Raw genomic sequence first — 20,532 nt, forward strand, 5'->3', positions numbered from 1 at the left:
AAACTGCTGAGCTGTTGAACAGCTGATCCAGCCTCTTATCTGAGCTGCAGTCAGTCACACAAACAGACTGAACAGGGTGTGTTCTGTGCAGCACCTGCATGTAAAACAGAAGCAAAGCTGTTCCTGTGAAATGAAACTGAAAGCCTCTCTGAGCGTCTCCCTGTAGAAAATGGAGGCTGAGCTCAGTCAGATCACTCAGCCTGCAGACAAATGGAGGCGTGTTTGAGACGTGCAGATAAACACTCAGCTTTGTGTCATCCTCTAAGGGCTCAGGGCCGTCCTGTTGTCATATTATCACATGCATGACAACATGCGTCTCAGTCCTCAGAGTCCTCTGCACAGTGCTCAGGGATTTTCCTCATCTTTCATATTGTGTGCCTGTTTGAATTCAAGCATCATCGTCTACAACTGGACACCCAGCTCTATCTGTCCATGAAGCCAGATAACACACACCATTTAGTTAAACTGCAGGAATGTCTTAAAGACATAAAGACCTGGATGATAACTTTCTGCTTCTTAATTCAGATCAAACTGAGGTTATTGTACTCGGCCCTGAAAAGCCTAGAAATATGGTATCTAACCAGATTCTTACTCTGGATGGCATTACCTTGGCCTCCAGTAACACTGTGAGGAACCTTGGAGTCATTTTGACCAGGACATGTCCTTCAATGCACATATTAAACAAATATGTAAGACTGCTTTCTTCCATTTACGCAACATCTCTAAAGTTAGTTTTTTCAGTTTCAGTTTGCTGGCACTGTTTTGGCGTCTGGGGGCACGATTGTTAATAACAAACACACAAATATTACATCTTTTGAATCTGTGATGACATGTGACAATATGATGAAGTTCACATGATGTAGCTTCTCTGCCAACAACACAAATGAAAGAATAAATAATTTAAACCAAAGTAAGAGTTTATTGTTCAAATACAGAGACACTCTCACACTGACCTTTGTTGTTTGTTCTCTGTCCTTCATACAAACATTTGGTGCTTACAGACTCTGTGAACACTGAGTTTTCAGGCTTTTCTAATGCTGTGTGAGCAGCAGGAAAATACAATCAGAGCATAAACACACATACATACAAGGTCAAAGACGAGTAGCTACACTTTTTAAACGCAATAACTGATCACTGATGTGAAGTCAGCGAGTACCGAGGTGAACTTTTCTTATCTTTGAGATCTATTGAAACAACTACATTAAATCATACTGCTGAGTGACAACAATAGCGTTATCTAAGGTTAGAGGGTTACCTAGGCAACCAGGGATGTGCATAACCATCTGTCAGCTACAAATTGATGCATGAACGATGGGATGAGTTCATACTTGGATGTAATTTTAGTGAAACAGCTGATCGAGGATTAGTGTTGTTGAGGTTTTGTGGTCCACAGCTCACACTCACATAATGAGGTCATATTTGATCTTATAAACAAAAACACTGATCCCAGGTCTGTAACACTGTTCATGGATACTGAGGGTAAACAACCCACACAGCTCACAAAGATAAAGAGAAAACTGAAACCAGATCTTGATGATTGAAACATTCAGGTGTGAAAAACTTCATAAATATGTAATCTGAGCTCAAAATGATGTAACTACAGTCAGTGGAAACAAAACCATCAAAGTGAAAAATGTTCAAGTGTTGATTTCATTTGTTTGAAGAGTTAAAAGTAGGCGTGCACAACAAAATGTCTCAGTGAGCTGTGTCACACTCAAAGTCAGAGCTTTCTGTGTCAGAAAGAGGCTAAATCACCATGGTAACTGATGGTGAAAGATCACCTGGTCAGGAGCATTTCATGTTCAGAGTTTTGTTTTTAAATCAGCTGTTAGAGCCACGTTTTCACTGTGATGTCGATTCTCTGCTGGAGGAAATGTTTCATATGTGCAGCTTGTTAAACTGTAACTTACTGAAGCCACTGAGTGAAGCTAAACTGCACATCACACTGTTACAATGTACCTGTATTCATGTAGTGGAGACATTAGTGAAGTTATCAGTGAGTAACGTCTCTGATTGGACTGGGTGGCGCTCACAGGGACCATTTTGTGTAGAAGAAAAGTCACATGATACATGAAACGCTCCTTTTCATCTGAGCGTGCTCAGAGCCTGAAGCAGAGAAAGGTGATAATCACCACGGTGATACCTGCTGTCTCTGACTGCAGTTTCAGGTTTAGTTGAGCCAGCTAACACAAAGAAAGCCTGACTGTGTTGAAGTTGATTTGTAGTCACAGCCCTCTGGATGTTCCAGTTACTATGAAATGTAAAGACTGTTTTTAAAGATGAAACTCGTCCACTGAGATGAGCTGTCAGCAAAAACAGAAGCAGCCATTAAAGATAAAACTGAAATAAACCTACAGTGCTGTGGGCCTGCTGTCTGTGCTCAGTTCATCTGTTTCTGCAGGATTTTAAACACTGACAACACCCAGAACTCTGAACAGCAGCAGCAGACTCAAAGCTGGAAAAACCTCTGAGACATTTTAAACCTGCTGCACTTAAACAGGAGGCTGGTTTGTTTCCACTCTCTGCTGTTGTTTATGTTTTCTGTAGATCAAAAAACCAACAACAGCAACAACAACAAGAAGCAGAGCAGGAACTGACAGACCAACAATCAGTCCAACAGATCCATCCTCCTTCTCTTTGTCTTCATCCTTCTCTTGTCCTCCTGTCAGACCTGCAGGTGAGAAACAGGTGTGAGGTGTCAGGTAGGTGATGAGTGAAGAACAGAACAGAATCCATTTCCTCTTCAAACTGCTGTCAGACATTATCTACTGCACTCTGATCACATCACTCAGACCAGCTGCTTTCTACAAAGTCTCATCAGCAACATCTTTAGAAACAAACATCAACAACCAGGAAGCAGCTTCACCTCTGATCACACACACACTCAACTCTACTCACTCACCTGGAGGAACAACATGAAGGTGGATGCTGCTGATGAACTTCCATGAGCGTGTTTCTTCCATGAAGACACGACACTCATATGTTCCACTATCAGCAGTGTTCACATCCTTCAGAATCAAAGACACGTCTCCATCCTTCATCTGTCTGTCCTGCAGATCCACCCGGTTCTTAAAAGATGGATGCTGGTCATCTGGAACAAAGTGACCGTCCCGGTAAACAAGCACATATTCATCTCTCAGGTCAGCTCTGCTCCACTCTAAAATAATGATGTTGTTGTTTGGAGCTCGACATGTCAGAGTGACGTCCTGTCCAGACTCAGCTGTGATGGTTTTCTGGTCTGAAAGAGGAAACAACACAGAGCAGAGAGGTTAAAGGTCAAAGTACAACTGTTCACTTCTACAGCAGCCAATCAGAAACACACAATAAAAGACAGTCTTCTATTATTAGATGATGATCTTTGATTGTGTTTCTTCTTGTGTCCCTTCAGGCGTCACCACAGCGAGTCTTCTCCTCCTCCTCACCTGATCCCGAGCATCTTCATCAGGGCTGATTTGTGACAGAAGGACAGCAGCAAGAGTGAAAGGGAAGGTTTGAAGATGGCAGTGAGCTGCTGTCATGTTTGCTTTGGAGACTCTGACACAAAGACAGGAGGCCGAGCTGAACATGTTCAGATTTTCATTGAGAGCAGAATGGACGAGATTATGAACGAGTTCATCAGAGGGAAGCTCAGGATGAGACGTTTGGAGACAAAGTTCATGAGCAAAGACTGAGACGGATGAAAAACATCATCTGAAAAACAAATCTTTGGTTTTAGAATCTGTTAGTTTGATAAAATGTTGTTGATGGACGAGTTCATTGAGACTCTGGATGTCTGTCAGACTGAGTCACTGCTTTTTATTGTAACAGCTGTACTGATGCTCCTGAATCTGGCCTCTGACACAAACCTCCAAACAGTAAGAATGAAAAAAGAATAAAACTATTAAAACTCTTCAAGCAATAAATAATCAAACCTGAAAAAGAAGAAAATCATCTGGAAACTAAACTGAACTAAACACAAAAAGTCCAAATGGAATAAAAACTCAAACTAATGAGAAAAAACTACAATAACTCTGTTCCACAAACAACAACATGTGCTGATAATAAGTGAACAACATGTGTGAGAGAAAGCAGCCTCTCATTATAAGACACTGTGAGTCTCTGCATGCTGCCTTTATGGAGCTACAGCTGTTTGTATACACTGAACAAGAAGCTTTGTAGCTGCATCCTGACTCCTGACACTACAACACATCACACTGACACACACATTACACTTCTTTGTGTCTGTGCTGCAAACTGCACCAACACACAGACTCCACCCAGCTTTGTGTCGATCGCAACACTGAATGAGTAATAAACTACTTATTAGAGAAATATAATCAGCATGTAAACCAGACTGAGACTCTTTATCTCAGAAATAAACTCAGTTTAGTTTCTATCAGTTAAATCTCACCTGCAGAGACGAACAGGACAAACATCAGCGTGGAGCAGAGCGACGCAGTTACAGCAGACATGTCCGTGTTCTCTGTTTCTGCTGATCTGACTCTTAGTTTGTTCTAAATGTTTGAGTCTGTTGGTGTTTTCACTCAATAACTGAACCTGAGTTTAAACCTGACTACATCAGATTACATTTAAGGTTTAAATAAAGCTGAAGCTGCGGTTCAAACTCTTCCGTGTCTCATCAGGACGTCGCGTTAGAGTGACGTTTGGTAGGTTGGACTGAGGATGCGCAGAAATAAGTGCGTCACAAAAGGCGAAGTGGAAAAGTTTTAGTGTTCAGCTGTTGAACGATCTCCACAGAACAAAATCAGAACCTCTCATGTGTCGTCATGTAGGAACAGTTTGTGTTTCAGTCGCTGAAGCAGAAGAACGTTTTGTTTCTGACGGCAGTTTGATTCTTGTTTCATCGCCACAAACAGAAAAACTGAAACAATATGAAAATAAGTCTCAGGGAAATATTTTTACTGTGCAGCCAAAACTTCCTGTTTTATCTCAGAGTTAAATCTCACCTGCAGAGACGAACAGAACAAACATCAGCGTGGAGCAGAGCGACGCAGTTACAGCAGACATGTCCGTGTTCTCTGTTTCTGCTGATCTGACTCTTAGTTTGTTCTAAATGTCTGAGTCTGTTGGTATTTTCACTGAATAACTGAACCCGAGTTTAAACCTGAACACATCCGATCAGATTAAAGGTTTAAATAAATCTGAATGTCCCTGAGGGTTAGAGCTGATCTGTTGTTCAGCTGCTCGTTTAAACTCAACACTTTGAAGATGCTTTGAAAGTCTGATATGTTCGACCAATATAATTTGAATTTTCTACCAATGATCTTTCAGGCTTTTCATGGTTAACATCCACTGAAAATGAAATTATATTTTAAATTTAGTTTCACTCGCTTTTGGAGTTTCTGTTCAAATATTTTTGTGGGTTGATGTTAACCAAACGTTAACCAAGAAAACTGAAACGTTTTACCTAAAAAACTGAAAATCTCTGTTCTTTATGGAGAACCAGTGAGTCCTACTTTCTTTGTCTAGTTTTACTTCGTCTGTCTCGTCCTCTGTGATTGGCCCAGCTGTGCTCCCACATGTTATACTGTGTGTACATGTTGTCTTTGTCTTCTCTTACTCTTTGTTATTCTCCCTCACAGCTGCGTCCCATGAAGGTTATAGTTTCAGATGGTGATGAGTAGATGACACATGGAGTGTGTGGCACATTCACTTTGCTGTGTTGACACTGTGTTGGTGTGACACTGAAGGGCGATTGATTAATAATTGCCAACAACCTGGATAAAGAGTGTGAGACTAAACTTGGGTGATTCATTCTGACAGCTCTGTACTGTACTGTGTTACACGAGCGCTGATGGCTCACGTCTGCTTGTAGATCAGCTGATCACAGCCTGGAAACAGCTGGAGCTCACAAAACAAATGATTCCGACTTATTTCTTTATCCCTGCTGCACTCAGTCGTAGAGTTCCTCTACCTGCCACATCCACTTTAAACCCAGACTACCTTTTACTGAGTACTACGGTAGGACCTGAGTACTTTTCAGAGCCTGTAGTTTTCACTTTTACTTCTGTAAAGAAGTTTAATGAGTACTTCAGCTATTACCGGAGTATTTGTACAGCTTGAGTATCTGTACTTCTTAACTACAGATTTTTTTTTTTTTACTTTTGTCCCTCTGAAAGTGTCTAATTATCAGTAATTATCTATTATTTACTGAATAATATGTAGAATATAAAGCAGAATCTGTGGGATGACTTACTGTAGTCAGTTCAGGAGAATCCTCAGAGTTTCTGCTCCTCATCATGATGGAAACATGAAAACATGTTGATGCTCTTTGAGCTGGAATCAGTCCAAAGCAGCCGTGAGTGTGAACCAACAGACATCATTATAATAACTCTGACACGAATCCTGATAGAAATCCTGCTCACTGACCTCTCTAACTGTAACTCTGTCACTGACACATCTGCCAACATCTGTTCCTGTAACAGCTCAGAGGAGGAGTTCAGCACTTTCTCTCAGATTATAATCAGAAAAATCAGAACAGGAGGAGCGTTTTTGTAAATGTGGCTGAAAGCGGCGAGGCAAGTTTATTTATATAAGTTCATTTATATAGCACAATTCAACAACAAGGTGATTCAAAGTGCTTTACAGAGACATTAAAAAACAAAAACAATAAAAAGCATGATTTAAAAAAACTGTAGATAAAATCAGAACAATAGATAAAATCAGTAGTTAAAATATAAGTTTTGAAATTTAAGCTTAAAAGTGTGGATTTGGTGCTTTATTCAAATGCAGCTGAGAACAGGTGAGTCTTCAACCTGGATTTAAATAAACTGAGTGTTTCAGCTGATCTGAGGCTTTCTGGGAGTTTGTTCCAGATATAAGGAGCATAAAAGCTGAATGCAGCTTCTCCGTGTCTGGTTCTGACTCTGGGAACTGATAAAAGACCAGATCCAGATGACCTGAGGGATCTGGAAGGTTCATACTGGGTCAGGAGGTCACTGATGTATTTTGGTCCTAAACCATTCAGAGCTTTATAGACCAGCATCAGAACTTTAAAGTCTATCCTCTGACGGACAGGCAGCCAGTGTAAAGACCTCAGAGCTGGACTGATGTGGTCCACTTTTTTGGTCTTAGTGAGGACTCGAGCAGCAGAGTTCTGAATGAGCTGTAGTTGTCTGACTGATTTTTTAGGTAGACCTGTAAAGATGCTGTTACAGTAATCAAGCCTACTAAAGATGAATGCATGGACTAGTTTTTCCAGGTCCTGTTGAGACATCAGATCTTTTATCCTTGAAATATTCTTGAGGTGATAGTAAGCTGACTTTGTTATTGTCTTAATGTGTTTTTCCAAGTTTAGGTCTGCGTCCATCACTACACCCAAATTTCTCGCCTGGTTTGTGGTTTTTAGATGTATAGATTGAAGTTCTCTGGTGACCTGTAATCATTTTTCTTTGGCGCCAAAGACTATTACCTCAGTTTTCTTTTTGTTTAGCTGGAGAAAATTTTGGCACAACCAGTCATTAATTTCCTCAATGCATTTACCAAGAGCCTGTACAGGGCCTCGGTCTCCTGGTGACATTGTGATATATATTTGTGTGTCATCTGCATAGCTGTGGTAGTTTATTTTGTTGTTGTTTATAATCTGTGCCAGTGGGAGCATGTAAATGTTAAACAGAAGGGGTCCCAAGATGGAACCTTGGGGAACTCCACATGTGATACTTGTCTGCTCAGATGTGAAGTTACCTATTGATACAAAGTATTTCCTGTTTTCTAAGTATGTTTTGAACCAGTTTAGTACAGTTCCTGAAAGACCTGTCCAGTTCTCCAGTCGTTTGAGTAATATGTTGTGGTCAACTGTATCAAATGCTGCACTGAGATCCAGTAAAACTAGGACTGACATTTTTCCACTGTCTGTATTCAGACATATGTCATTAAACACTTTGGTCAGAGCGGTTTCAGTGCTGTGGTTCTGTCTAAAACCTGACTGGAAGGCATCGTAGCAGTTATTCTGTTTTAAGAAGTAACTGAGCTGTTGAGAAACTGCTTTTTCAATGATCTTACTTAAAAATGGGAGATTTGAGATCGGCCTGTAGTTGTTCATTTGTGTCTTGTCAAGATTGTCCTTTTTCAGTATAGGTTTGATTACAGCAGTTTTTAGTGGTTCCGGAAACACACCTGACATTAAGGAAAAGTTGACGATCTGTAACAGGTCTGACTCCAAAGTCTTTGAGACCTTTTTGAAAAAACTTGTTGGCAGGACATCTAAACAGCAGGAGGAGGAGTTCAGTTGACCTAAGATGTCCTCCAGGTCTTTGCTGTTAATCGGGTGAAACTGTTTCATGGTGTTTAAACAGTTTTTCGGTGGACACAGTACATATCCTGGATCTGCTGTTGATGTACCAATTGCTTGTCTAATCTTTTGGATTTTTTCTGTGAAGAATTTGGCAAAGTCATTGCAGGCCATGGTCGAATGAAGTTCAAGCTCAGCTTTCCTACACTCTCTTTTTTCATTTTTCACCAGTGTGGAGTTTCTCCATGGAGACTTTTTCCTTCCAGAGATAACCTTCACCTTAATGGGAGCAATAGTGTCCATTACATTTAACATGTTAGCATTGAAGCTATTGACGAGCTCATTGACTGACCCTCTGGACAGGTCAGGTGTTAATGGGAAGACCTGGTTAAAGATCTCACTACTGTGTTCAGTTATACACCGTTTTGTGATCACGGCTGTTGATATATTTATGTGGGCTGAGATTTTACTTTCAAAGAAAACACAGTAATGATCAGACACGCCCACATCAGACACAGTAACCTTTGAAATGCTCAGGCCCTTGGAGATCAGTAGGTCAAGAGTGTGTCCTCTATTATGTGTGGCCTCTGTTACATGCTGAGTCAGCCCAAAGTTGCCCAGAGTGTTACTCAGGTCTTTAGTCCCTTTGTCCTGAGGGACTGATGATGTGACCGAAGAACTGTAGTTCATTCTTTCCAAAGTGGCACTTGGACCTGTTGAGCTTAAGTCCTGATGCTTTGATTGTCTGTAATACTGCACCTAAGCGTTTGTCATGTTCCTCTTTGTTAGCCCCGAAAACCAATATGTCGTCCATCACGACGACAGTCCCCTCTAGGCCCTTGAGCAAGGTGCTCATGAGCCGCTGGAAGATCTCGGGTGCTGAAGTTATGCCAAATGGCAGGCGTCTGAAGCAAAACCTGCCCATGGGAGTTATGAACGTGGTTAGTTTTTGGCAGCTGGGATCCAGTGGTATTTGCCAGAACCCACTGGAGGCATCCAAAGTGGAGAAAACTTTAGCCCCTGCTAACTTAGGAGTTATGTCATCCAATGTGGGCAAGATGTACCGTTCACGCTTTACTCCCTTATTCAGACGTTTTAAGTCCACACACACCCTGACCTCATCCTTGTTGCGCTTTGGAGCAGGCACCATTGGTGCACACCAGTCTGTTGGCTCGGTGACTTCCTCAATGATGCCAAGTTTGAGCATGCGCTTTATTTCCTTTTCCACTTTTGGGAGGAGAGGAAAAGGCACCCGGCGTGGGGTGGTTACACTGTACGGCACTGCATCTTCGGTCAGCTCGATTTTTACAGGTTCACAGTTCAGCAGGCCAATTTCTCCGAACACATCCTCTTTTAAGTCACTACTGATTTTGTTAACTCTAGTGACTAATCCCATGCGCTTTGCTACTGTCTTCCCCAGTAGGTTACTTGCATATTGCCCTTTTATAACTGTAATCCAGTACTGGTACTTTTGGCCTTTGTACTCTGTAGTAGCAAGGAATTTACCCATGCACTTGACTTTTCCACCAGGGCTGTACACAGTTGGCTTACACTGGATAAGTTTGGGTCTCTGCTGTAGCTTATTAAGGGTCGTTTCTGTCATAACAGTGGTGTCTGCGCCTGTATCAATTTTGAAATCAACTGGACTGCCATTTACCAATAGCTCAATGTCCCAGTCGGCATCTGAGCCTGACTCCTCAATGACTGTTGTTTTTGGCTCAATTACTGCTCCTAGGAAAAGCTCCCCTATGAAGAATGAATCCTCATCTGAGTCCTCTACAGCCTCAGCCCTGACCTCTTTTAGCATTTTGGTTTTGCATACAACTTCAAAGTGTCCCAACTTATTGCACTTTCTGCATCTTTTATTGCGGGCTGGGCAGTTTTCTCTTTTGTCATGCACCCTGTTGCATCTTTGGCATTTTGGTTTACTCTCACCATGTTGTTGCTCACGTACCTGATGAGGTTGGTAGTAACTCCTTCTCATGCTGTTATAATGCCTCTGTTTCACCTCATTCACCGTGCTTTCCACTCGGTCTGCACTTTGCTGTTTGACTTGTTCACTCTGGCGTGCTAGTTGAATGGCTTTATCCAAAGTTAAGTCCGCCTCGAGCTGGAGTTTTTGTGAAACATCTTTGTCAATTAATCCAATGACGATACGATCCCGGATCTGCTCGTCTTTACTGCCGCCGAACTCGCAGTGCTGCGCGAGCTCGTACAGGCCCCGCACGAAAGCCTCGACCGTCTCCCCGGCCCTCTGGCTCCGTTTGTGAAAACAGGCGCGGTCATGGATAACGTTTCTCTTTGGGACAAAGTGCTCATCAAACTTTTGTATAACCAGATCATACTCAAACTGCGGACTTGGCCTGGCCTCCGTAGCAGCAGGAAACACAAATGAGCCATATATTGGTTCGGCATCTCTCCCCATGGAGTAAAGAAGCGAGTTCACCTGCACTTCGCCGCTCTCCATCCCTAGCTTGGACGCCACTCGAAAACGGGAGAATCTCTGCCGCCATATCGGCCACTCTGCCGGCTGTGTAAAGTCGAACGGCTCCGGAGGTCCAAATTTAGCCATTTCTTCGTGTAATTCGGCGTGAAGTCCTCAATTCTGACACCATGTCATGTTCGGAGGCAATAAGACGCTGGGTTCTCAAGCACGAACCGCTTTTTATTGAGTTGTAGCAGCAGTGTCTGTGGCTACATCAATTTCTGGAAAAAACACATATACACCGGTCCTCTAGCGACCTCTAGTGGCTGCCCTCATGGTAGCCTTACTAGGACAACATAAACAGATTTCACAACATAGCTGCTTACATTGAAATGATTCATAAAATAAGACAGCAAAATAATTATTCTGTCCTGATTTTAGTTTTTATAAAAAAAAACCAAAAATCCTCAGGAATAAAAACTGAATGTAAATAAATAATAAGTAAAATATATTACATATAATCAACACACCGTACTAAATGAAAGTTTATATAAATCACATTTATAACAAATAAATTCTAATCAGAAGCCTCTTTATGATTATGATTTCCCCACCATCAAATAAAACAGAAGAGATAAATGCTGATTATAGATCTTCTTTTGTTGTTGTTCCTTAAATTATTTATTTATTTAAAATATTCTGGAAACATCCAGAGGATGTGTTTTAGTTACATTTTTGGTCATGTGTTTTTTAAAACTTTATTTAAATTTAATGTTTTTCTCAATAATTACTCCAAGGTTTTTTTTGTCCAAATGTCAGCTTGTTGTTGTCATAGTAACAATGTCAGTCAGTGTACTTACTGCTTTCCTTGGGTTACTGTGTCTATAACATAGCTAGCATTGTTTTATCCTATTAAACAGAAATGAGGCATCTTTGGCACAATTTTGGTTTTAGATGCTGTGATTTGAAGCATTGGGTTTTGCATTATGTCCACTGACATTTTTACATGGTGTTCAAAATTACTGCCCAAATATCTGCCCAGAGATGTATGCAACACAAAAAATGACTTCCCCATTCAAGCACCAATGCCACAGCAAGTTTTACAGTTTCACCAAAACAAAATGTTTTATTTGTCTTTAGAGGAACATCAGAGGGACACATCTAACACAACAAACAAAGCCTTGTAGAAAGGAAACAAAAATGACGTAAAAGGCTTCCCACTCCTACAGCTACAAAAATGTATAATTAATTACAATAATAATAATTTCTACAAAAAACTAATTTAGCTCTTCTAGATGCAGAAACTTCATCACACAAGTAAGCACAGCCTGATTGGAAATGGGGCATAGGTAGGAACAACCAGTCTTGTAGTCGTCCCCATTCAATCTCCAACCGATGATCACCTTCCAGCTGGAACTTACATAACCATAAAGGTAAGGAAAGGAAAAACTCAATGCATCATGGGAATCCCCGGCAGCCTACGTCTATTGCAGCATAACTAAGGGAGGATTCAGGGTCACCTGGTCCAGCCCTAACTATATGCTTTAGCAAAAAGGAAAGTTTGAAGCTTAATCTTGAAAGTAGAGATAGTGTCTGTCTCCCGAATCCAAACTGGAAGCTGTTTCCACAGAAGAGGGGCCTGAAAACTGAAGGCTCTCCCTCCCATTCTACTTTTAAATACTCTAGGAACAACAAGTAGGCCTGCAGAGCGAGAGCGAAGTGCTCTAATAGGGTGATATGGTACTACAAGGTCATTAAGATAAGATGGGGCCTGATTATTTAAGACCTTGTATGTGAGGAGCAGGATTTTGAATTCAATTCTGGATTTAACAGGAAGCAAATGAAGGGAAGCCAGTCTCAGACCAACAGAATAGACCCAGCAGAAGAAGCTACTTCCATTTAGGAGTTTTCAAGGCCTCTGAGGATTTCCTCCAGTTTTTATCCATCTATTGGTATCAAGACTGCATCTGTGAGATTTTCTGCCACAGAGGGAATTTTCCACGACTGCTACAGCTGCCAAACGTCTTGATGCATGCTCAATCATCCAGGTAAGTAAATCTCCAAAAGTTGATTCTGTTCATCTGGACGCAGCGTTTTGTGGGAGAAACGTTTCGTCACTCATCCAGGTGACTTCTTCAGTCTCAGCTGACTGCAGGTTTCCTCAATCTTATAAACAGAACATTTGCATAATGACTGAAAGCAGCCCACTGAAGGAAGAATGGGCTGGGAGGTCAGAGATCAGTGGGCTTTGGTCAGTGGTTGTTGATCATGACCTGACAGATCTGTATCCTGTGTGTGCACCCACTGTGGGCCTTTCCTGTGCTTAGTGTCAGCCTGAGCTCCATGCAGGCCTCAAAGGCCAAGCAATTCAAAAGCTTCACCAAAACAAGGCACCACTCAAATAGCTGGACCCAGGCTCGCCGCCCTTATGGAGGAAAACATAGAAGATGATCTCTGTGAGTTATTTTTACTGTCATATTATAAAATGTGATGTTCTAGCATCATGTTATTCTTCTTAAGCCTTTGAAAAGCTTCCTCTGTGTCCATTAAACTGATGACTTTAGTGCTGCTGTCTACTTGTTACATTTAGTACTGTTTAATTTTCAACCTAGGAAGATCTGTAAGAAGGACTCACAATATAACATAATACTGTAAGATTACTTACAGGTAAAATACTCAGATTGTACTTAGATAAAAGTATGTAATCACAGACTGGCCCAGCCCGACTGCCTTGAAGCTCAGGTGTCTTCACTGCCTCCTCTGATAAGAGCTGGAGACCTGAGTAGGTTCGTCACCCATCAGCAGCAGATCACCTCTCGATCGGACACGTTTTCATCTGGGAGGCTTTTAGAGCTCACTGCCCTCGGCGTCGCTGCTGGAACAACCAAGTTTTGCTATTGAATCTTTGACCTGCTGATCTCACAGAGGCAGGAGACCCAGAACATCCATGCCAGCTTCAGTTTATGCTCTGTCCTGTCATCCAATCAGATTTGCATGTAATACACTGATATTCAGCCCCAGCCTGGTGTTCTCTCCATCTCTGACCTTTCACACAATTTAAACTAACAAACTTTCTCTTTAAAACTGTTTGTCAATCACAATTTACTCGATTTATTATTATTCTATCACATATTTATATCAGTCATAATGAACTCAGTATGATCTGAGCTGTAAACCTGTATTGATCATCACAAACCTTTATAGCACTTCAGAGCAGCTCCTTCAGTGGCTGCAGCACCCACGATGTGGGCGGAGAGATTTCCTCCCCTCTGCTGTCAGACTCCACCACAAAGACTTTGCAGCTGATCAAACACACACATGTGCAATAGGACTAAGTGTAACACTCTTTTTCTGACAACGTTGTATTTGTACTCAGTTGTATATAGCATGTGTATTCTATTTTTATCCTATCATTCTATTCTATTCTATTGGGTACAGTTGTGTACAGTTTCTTATTCTATTCCAGTGTTCTCTCATGTTTGCTATGTAACTGCACTGTCCACTTCCTGCTGTAACAAAACAAATTTCCCACATGTGGGACTAATAAAGACGCTCTTATCGTTACTGTATAACCACAGGTTCACTTCACATTTGGTAGAATATAAAAGGACAAAGCTGGACAATTGTCATCACATTTCTCATTAGTTGCTGTTAGCACAAGCACACAAAGAAAGCAGAGCTTTAGCTTTAGCTCCCTACATCACTTTTAAGCCTGGATGTTGAGGCTTTTGCTTCCTCTCAGCTGTGATGACATCTCTGTCTGCTCCATCTCACCCAACATCATCCATCTGACCTGATGCTACCTGACAAACTAAAGATAAAATATTAAATTCATTTTGCATCACTTACATTTAAAATACATTTAAGGTGGATTTCTTAAAAGGGAAGTGTCAGGTTCGTTTGTTTGGAAGGAAAAATAAGCACAAGCAGAGTCCCAGTGGGTGTCCAAAAAAGTGATTTATTAAACACACACAGTTTACACAGTGTGGAAAGCCGCCGGTCGGTCTTCTCCTCTCTGGTCGTTAGAGAAAGCTTTATAGGCAGGACAATTCCTGGCACTCAGCTTCCCAGAACAACAACCCTTTCCCAGGATTGAAACCAGATGTTTCCACTCATCGGTATTTGGGAACATAAACAATTGTGTACACGAGTGTGCAGTTTTGTGAGATTGTAGGTTCAAGCCAACGAAAGTTCGGTGTCCTTATCTGACTTCGGCCTGCCTGGACCTGCAGCAATGCTGGTGCTTTCTGGAATGTGTTTTATTCTGCGTGTTCTGGCAGATTTACTGAATGATAAATGATACATGATAATATTGATAAGTGATGCAGACTAATGAAGTAATGATGAAATAATGACCGTGCATATGAATGATAACACAGTGACAGTAAAATAACATTCCTTGACGTGACAGAAGGGACTGACCTGACTGTTGTGTCGAGACAGGTGTGAAGGGAGTTAAATCCAGTCTTATACTACGGACGTGTTTGGTTTTGGTCTGTAATACGTTGAGTTTATTATCTATAAGTTAACATAGCAAATCCTCCATCCAGAGGCTAAAGTGATATCAGAGCTAGACTACTTTAAGTGGAAACAGATGATCGTCTGAGCCTTAAATGAAATAAGGTTAAAAAGAAATGCTGCTATCGACAGTGTGAGGCAGTGAGCTCTGTTATACCATATTTTTTAATTTTCTTTATTATTATTATATTATAGTGTTATTACCTTCCTGTTACTTCATAATAGAATGACAGTTAATGGTAAAAGTCTTGAATAGTTTTGAATTTATTTTTCCATGATCACATTTCATTCAATCACTCGTGGACTTGTGTGAATGTTACATGTGTTATTTTCACCCGTGGATTTACAGACACTGTGTGAACAGTTTTCATTTTATCCAAAGTTTTACTTGATGTCCAACTGATAAAATCACTGACAGACAACAGAAGCAGGAGCTCAGAGAGAAATTCAATTCAACTTTATTCATAAAGAGACAAATCACAACGTTTGGTTTTATTTTACAGTGTAAAATACAATCCCAGCTGTGTGAACAAAGCCTGGCTCCTTTAATCCTGCATGACAAACCTCAGGATGCAGGTTATTATTACTCTTTCCTGCTGGCACACCTGTCACACCTGAGAGTCAGCTAGAAACTTACAGTGACGTGGACATCATGCAAAGACTGCCAGACTCTGTAATACTGCAAATGATCAGTGACTCAGGTTAACAAAAAAGAAAGTAAGAGGAAATTTAATTCTATAAAACGTGAAAAATTCCACACACATGTAACTCACCACTGTGTGAACATCACAGGGGAGAAATCGTTTCTCTGAGTCAGAGATGAGTGTCAGTAACACAGAAGTTGTCATGGTCCCCGCACCTCGCCAGCTGACAGCAGTCAGGCGCTTTGTTTTGTTTATTCTCCTCTCTCGCCTCTGCTCTCCCTTTCTCTCTCATCCTCTCCCACTCTCTCTTTCTCCTGCCGGGGCGGAGCTCAGTGTGGGCTCCTGCTCCTGGCCCACGCACCTGGAGATGATCAGCACACCTGCCGCTGATTATGAGAATTGGAGTCCTACTTAAGATGGCGAGTCTGCTCTACTCGTCGCTGGATCGTTGAGTCATCAGCGTCAGTCGTCCTGCACTCTGCAAAGTTTGTTCGTGTCTGAACCAGGAGACTAACTGTTTCTCTGTCTGTGTATAGATTTCCCCTGGACCTGTTTTCCCTGTGCACGGTGACTGAGCGTGAGCAAGAGTGATGGAGGAAAGAAGAGGAGCTGTGTGTGGTTGCGAGGGCTGTATGGAAATCTCCCCTCCCTGGACTCCTGCCCCTTTCACTCCCGGACCCTGGAACCCTTTTTCCCAGACACCGTTGTGTGTGTGTGTGTGTGTGTGTGTGTGTGTGTGTGTGTGTGTGTGTGTGTGTGTCACCGTGGAGAACACTGTAAATAAATTCACTTTTGATTTGAAGAAACTTGTGGTCTGCGCCTGAGTCCGCTCCACTAATCGTGACAGAAGTAAAACTCAGTGTCATGCAGTGACTTTTACACAACCAGATCAGATGAACCAGCTCACACTAAAACATTTTGCTGCACTTTTTACACTTATTTCTTTTCTTTCTGCTTTCTGAGATAAAAGCTCTTTATCAGTAACTTTTACAACTTCTGGCAGGTTAATGTCTGAACTTTGGAGTGAAACACACCCTTAGTTACAGGAAATAACACCATTGTCTGTAACTAAGTGAATCCACCTTAACACCACCTGTGTGTGTGTGACTGCATTACACTCCCACTGCTGGGAACCTGAACAAGAACCAGAACAAAGTCTAAAATAGAAGCTGACAAACAGCTGCACCACCGAGTGACACTTTATTTTATAAACTTCACAACAGGTTTCATGTTGTGACCTGTGGAGGTGAAAAGACACAAAACCTGTTTTACAGCTTTTGAGCTGCAGGCAGGATTGAAACACACCTTAGTTAAAAGTCAAACAGCAACATTTGTCTCCTCCCCTCATGTCACTCAAATGTGACAAACCAGGAAACAGGAAGTTCTTCGTCCTCAGTAAAGAGAGACGCACAGACGATCAGACTGAGCTCCGACCAAACTAGCAGCTTCCTCTGAGTGAGTCCAGCTACAGGAGAGAAAAGTGGAAAACTCCAACACTGCTGCTTCAAGCTGCTGACGCTCCACACACTGAATGTGAGTTTGAGCAAAAACACGACTCAAAGGAAGTTTCAGTGAAGGTGGTAGAGGAGGGAGGGGAGCCAGGACTGACTGTACTTCCTGTCTGCTGTTTTCAGCTTCACTCACAGACTCAATGGCTTCCAGATCAGAGGAGGATCTCTGCTGTCCGGTCTGTCAGGAGGTCTTCAGAGATCCTGTTCTTCTGTCATGTAGCCACAGCTTCTGTAAAGACTGTCTGAAGAGATGGTGGAGAGAGAGACCAACACACGAGTGTCCAGTTTGTAAGAGAAGATCTTCAAGGGAAGAACCACCTTTAAATCTGGCTTTAAAGAACCTGTGTGAGTCGTTCTTACAGGAGAGAGATCAGAGAGCTTCAGAGGCTCTCTGCAGTCTGCACTCTGAGAAACTCAAACTCTTCTGTCTGGACCATCAGCAGCCAGTGTGTCACATCTGCTGTGCCTCAGAAAAACACACCAATCACAGATTCAGACCCATCGATGAAGCTGCACAACAACACAAGAAGGAACTTCAGGAAACTCTGGAGCCCTTAAAGAAGAAGTTAAAGGTTTGTGAAGAAGTTCAAGTGAAGTTTGATCAAACAGCAGAACACATTAAGGTCCAGGCCCGACACACAGAGAGGCAGATTAAGGAGCAGTTTAAGAAGCTTCAGCAGTTTCTAGCAGAGGAAGAGGAGGCCAGGCTGGCTGCACTGAGGGAGGAAGAGGAGCAGAAGAGTGGGATGATGAAGGAGAAGATGGAGGCTCTGAGCAGAGAGATAGCAGCTCTTTCAGACACAGTCAGAGCCACAGAGGAGGAGCTGAGAGCTGAAGACGTCTCATTCCTGCACAACTACAAGGCTGCAGTGGAAAGAGTCCAGCGCTGCCCCCTGCTGGATGATCCACAGCTGCCCTCAGGAGCTCTGATAGACCAGGCCAAACACCTGGGCAACCTGACCTTCAACATCTGGAACAACATGAAGGACATGGTCTCCTACACTCCTCTCATTCTGGACCCAAACACTGCAAATCCAAAACTCATCCTGTCTGAAGATCTGACCAGTGTGAGAGGAGGAGGAGAGAGGCAGCAGCTTCCTGATAATCCAGAGAGGTTTGATAGTTTCTACTCTGTCCTGGGCTCTGAGGGCTTTAACTCAGGGACTCACAGCTGGGATGTTGAAGTTGGAGACAGTATACGGTGGGCACTGGGTGTATTTGCAGAGTCTGGGCAGAGGAAGGGAAGCATAGGGTCTGTTTTATGGAGAATAGCGTTCAATAAAGGTAAATACTACACACTCTCACCATCAGCTGTCACTGATCTCTCAGTCCAGAAGAAGCTCCAGAGGATCAGAGTGAATCTGGACTGGAACAGAGGAAAGCTGTCGTTCTCTGATCCTGATACTAACACACACATACACACCTTCACACACACTTTCACTCACAGGATGTTTCCATACATTAACACTGATGATGGTGGTAAAGTGAAGGTGTGTCCGTTGAAGGTGTCAGTGTCAGTGCAGCAGATGAGTTGAGGATGATGATGTTTCTAATGTTGTTTCCTGTCAGTGAGTTGAAGCTGTTAAACTGCAGCTGTCCTCCTGCTGCCTCGTTGTTCCAAAGCTCTTTGTTTCTCTTTTAGTTTCACTCTTTCTTTCTGTTTCTGCTGTCCACCTTTTCACATGGAAAATCATTTCACTGTTTCTCACTGAATGACTCCCCAAACTAGATTTGAAATTCTATCAAGTTTCTAATCATTCCAAGTGATTCATGTTTCTATTTGATGTGTAAATGGAGATGATTTAGTTTGCTGGGATATGGACTGACATGTGTTGAATGGGAGGAGCAGTTTGTTGTTGTCTTCTTGTCTGTTTATGACAACAATAAATATGTTGTTGAAACAATGATTCATGTTTAACTCCATATATGAAATGTTTCTGATCTTTGAATTCTGTTTGATTAAAGACTTTCTTCATGACACAAATGAGATTTCAGTGTATTAATAGAACTAAATAAGCTCAGAGTTGAAAGGCTGGAGTATTATGTACGTGCTTCACTGTCAGGATCTTCAGGGGGATTCAAAGGGAAACATCAAACTGCTGTAATGAGATAAACTAGTTGGGCTGAACACACTTATCTGTAGTTTGTCTCCATCCAGGATCATCAGAATATAATGAACATGTGTGAAGAGCCACAAAATGCTGCTGCCCTCTCAGCATGATGAGCTCCAGCCTTTGTTAGCAGGACAACAGGAAACATGAGACAACTTTCAGAGACAGTAACCAACTGTGGCCACAAGATGGCAGCAGCTGATCTGAGATCCTTTATTGGACAGAAGGACTCTGCTCTGTGACGTCATCAGAGAGACGGCCTTCACTCTGATAGATCTGACGTCATGTCTGCACTGCGATGATGAAAGCTGATAAACACATTGTTATTGATCCATGAAATCACCTCTGTCCTCTCAAGTGTAGCTGTTTACAGAGCTGAAGAAGTCCTTCATCATCAAAACAGACAAACATGTATTTCCTGTATTAAGTGACGTCATCCTCACTCTGACCTCTTACATACATTCTGTTCAGTTTTCTTGCTGTAAGAAATAAACTGTGTGAAAATAGAAATGCAGGGAAACATCCATTAATCACAGCTGAGCCGTTTGTTTCTGACTCACATTCAATGAGGCTTCAGGTGTAAATACCTCAGAAGTGTTTGTGAGTTCAGTAGAAGCAGACCCAGTCGACCATCATGGCCTCCACAGCACTACACAATGCAACAGAAAGGCCTTCATCATCTGCTGAACCACCTCTGAACCACGACGCTCTCCCTGCATCTAAAAGCTGTTAGTCAGGATGAGATGCTGCTGTGATCGCTCACAATTTACCTGTGAGACCTTTGTAAATATTGTCTTTGTTTCTGGAGGAAAACCTTTAGTCTGTTTGTATTTGGAGTGCAGATCTGGGCGTCCATCACTTTAACCTGCACACGTTTAGTTATTGAGTGTAGTTGATGTTTGGCAGCATTTTATAAGTGACAGTTCATGAACGGTGAAGGAACAGAGGACGCCTGACCATCCTACCTGTGTCAGTAAGAAGACTTTCATCACAACTTCACAACTTAACACAACTGAAACCTGAATTCAGTGTTACATAGTTTACTAACAGTGTGTGCTGACACTGAAGTTAGCAGTTTGTTTCCTAAGAGCTG

At 42.1% G+C, this 20,532-nt stretch overlaps 2 protein-coding genes across 3 annotated transcripts in view; one reads left to right on the forward strand and one right to left on the reverse strand.

The window, feature by feature from the left end:
• Positions 1 to 756: 756 nt before the first annotated feature.
• Positions 757 to 20,532, reverse strand: part of LOC147333966 (butyrophilin subfamily 2 member A2-like) — a 148,683-nt gene continuing 128,907 nt past the window's right edge. Inside the window, exons 1-3 of one of the 2 annotated variants that reach the window (XM_086286461.1) lie at positions 4,391 to 4,575; positions 2,903 to 3,238; positions 757 to 2,671 (exon numbers count right to left, since the gene is read on the reverse strand). In XM_086286461.1, coding sequence (XP_086142587.1) covers positions 2,493 to 2,671; positions 2,903 to 3,238; positions 4,391 to 4,451 — 576 coding nt within the window. In that variant the 5' untranslated portion in view covers positions 4,452 to 4,575 and the 3' untranslated portion in view covers positions 757 to 2,492. Of the gene's footprint in view, positions 2,672 to 2,902; positions 3,239 to 4,390; positions 4,576 to 20,532 lie in introns of those variants that run through there. The other variant, XM_086286460.1, reaches the window with a different exon arrangement.
• LOC147333967 (nuclear factor 7, brain-like) lies at positions 17,457 to 19,224 on the forward strand. Its single transcript, XM_086286656.1, has one exon. It carries the CDS (start codon positions 17,469 to 17,471, stop codon positions 18,861 to 18,863), a length of 1,395 nt encoding a protein of 464 aa, XP_086142782.1. The 5' UTR covers positions 17,457 to 17,468; the 3' UTR covers positions 18,864 to 19,224.

Source organism: Aulonocara sp. 'chitande type north' Nkhata Bay, linkage group LG3, assembly GCF_057382095.1.
Source record: "Aulonocara sp. 'chitande type north' Nkhata Bay isolate Kocher_YH1m ecotype deep benthic linkage group LG3, A_spYH_male_GT1.1, whole genome shotgun sequence".
Classification (NCBI taxonomy): Eukaryota; Metazoa; Chordata; class Actinopteri; order Cichliformes; family Cichlidae; genus Aulonocara; species Aulonocara sp. 'chitande type north' Nkhata Bay.

Bases quoted from the DNA above. Each gene is read 5' to 3' on its own strand.
- LOC147333967 (XM_086286656.1), top strand. From the start codon at position 17,469: ATGGCTTCCAGATCAGAGGAGGATCTCTGCTGTCCGGTCTGTCAGGAG.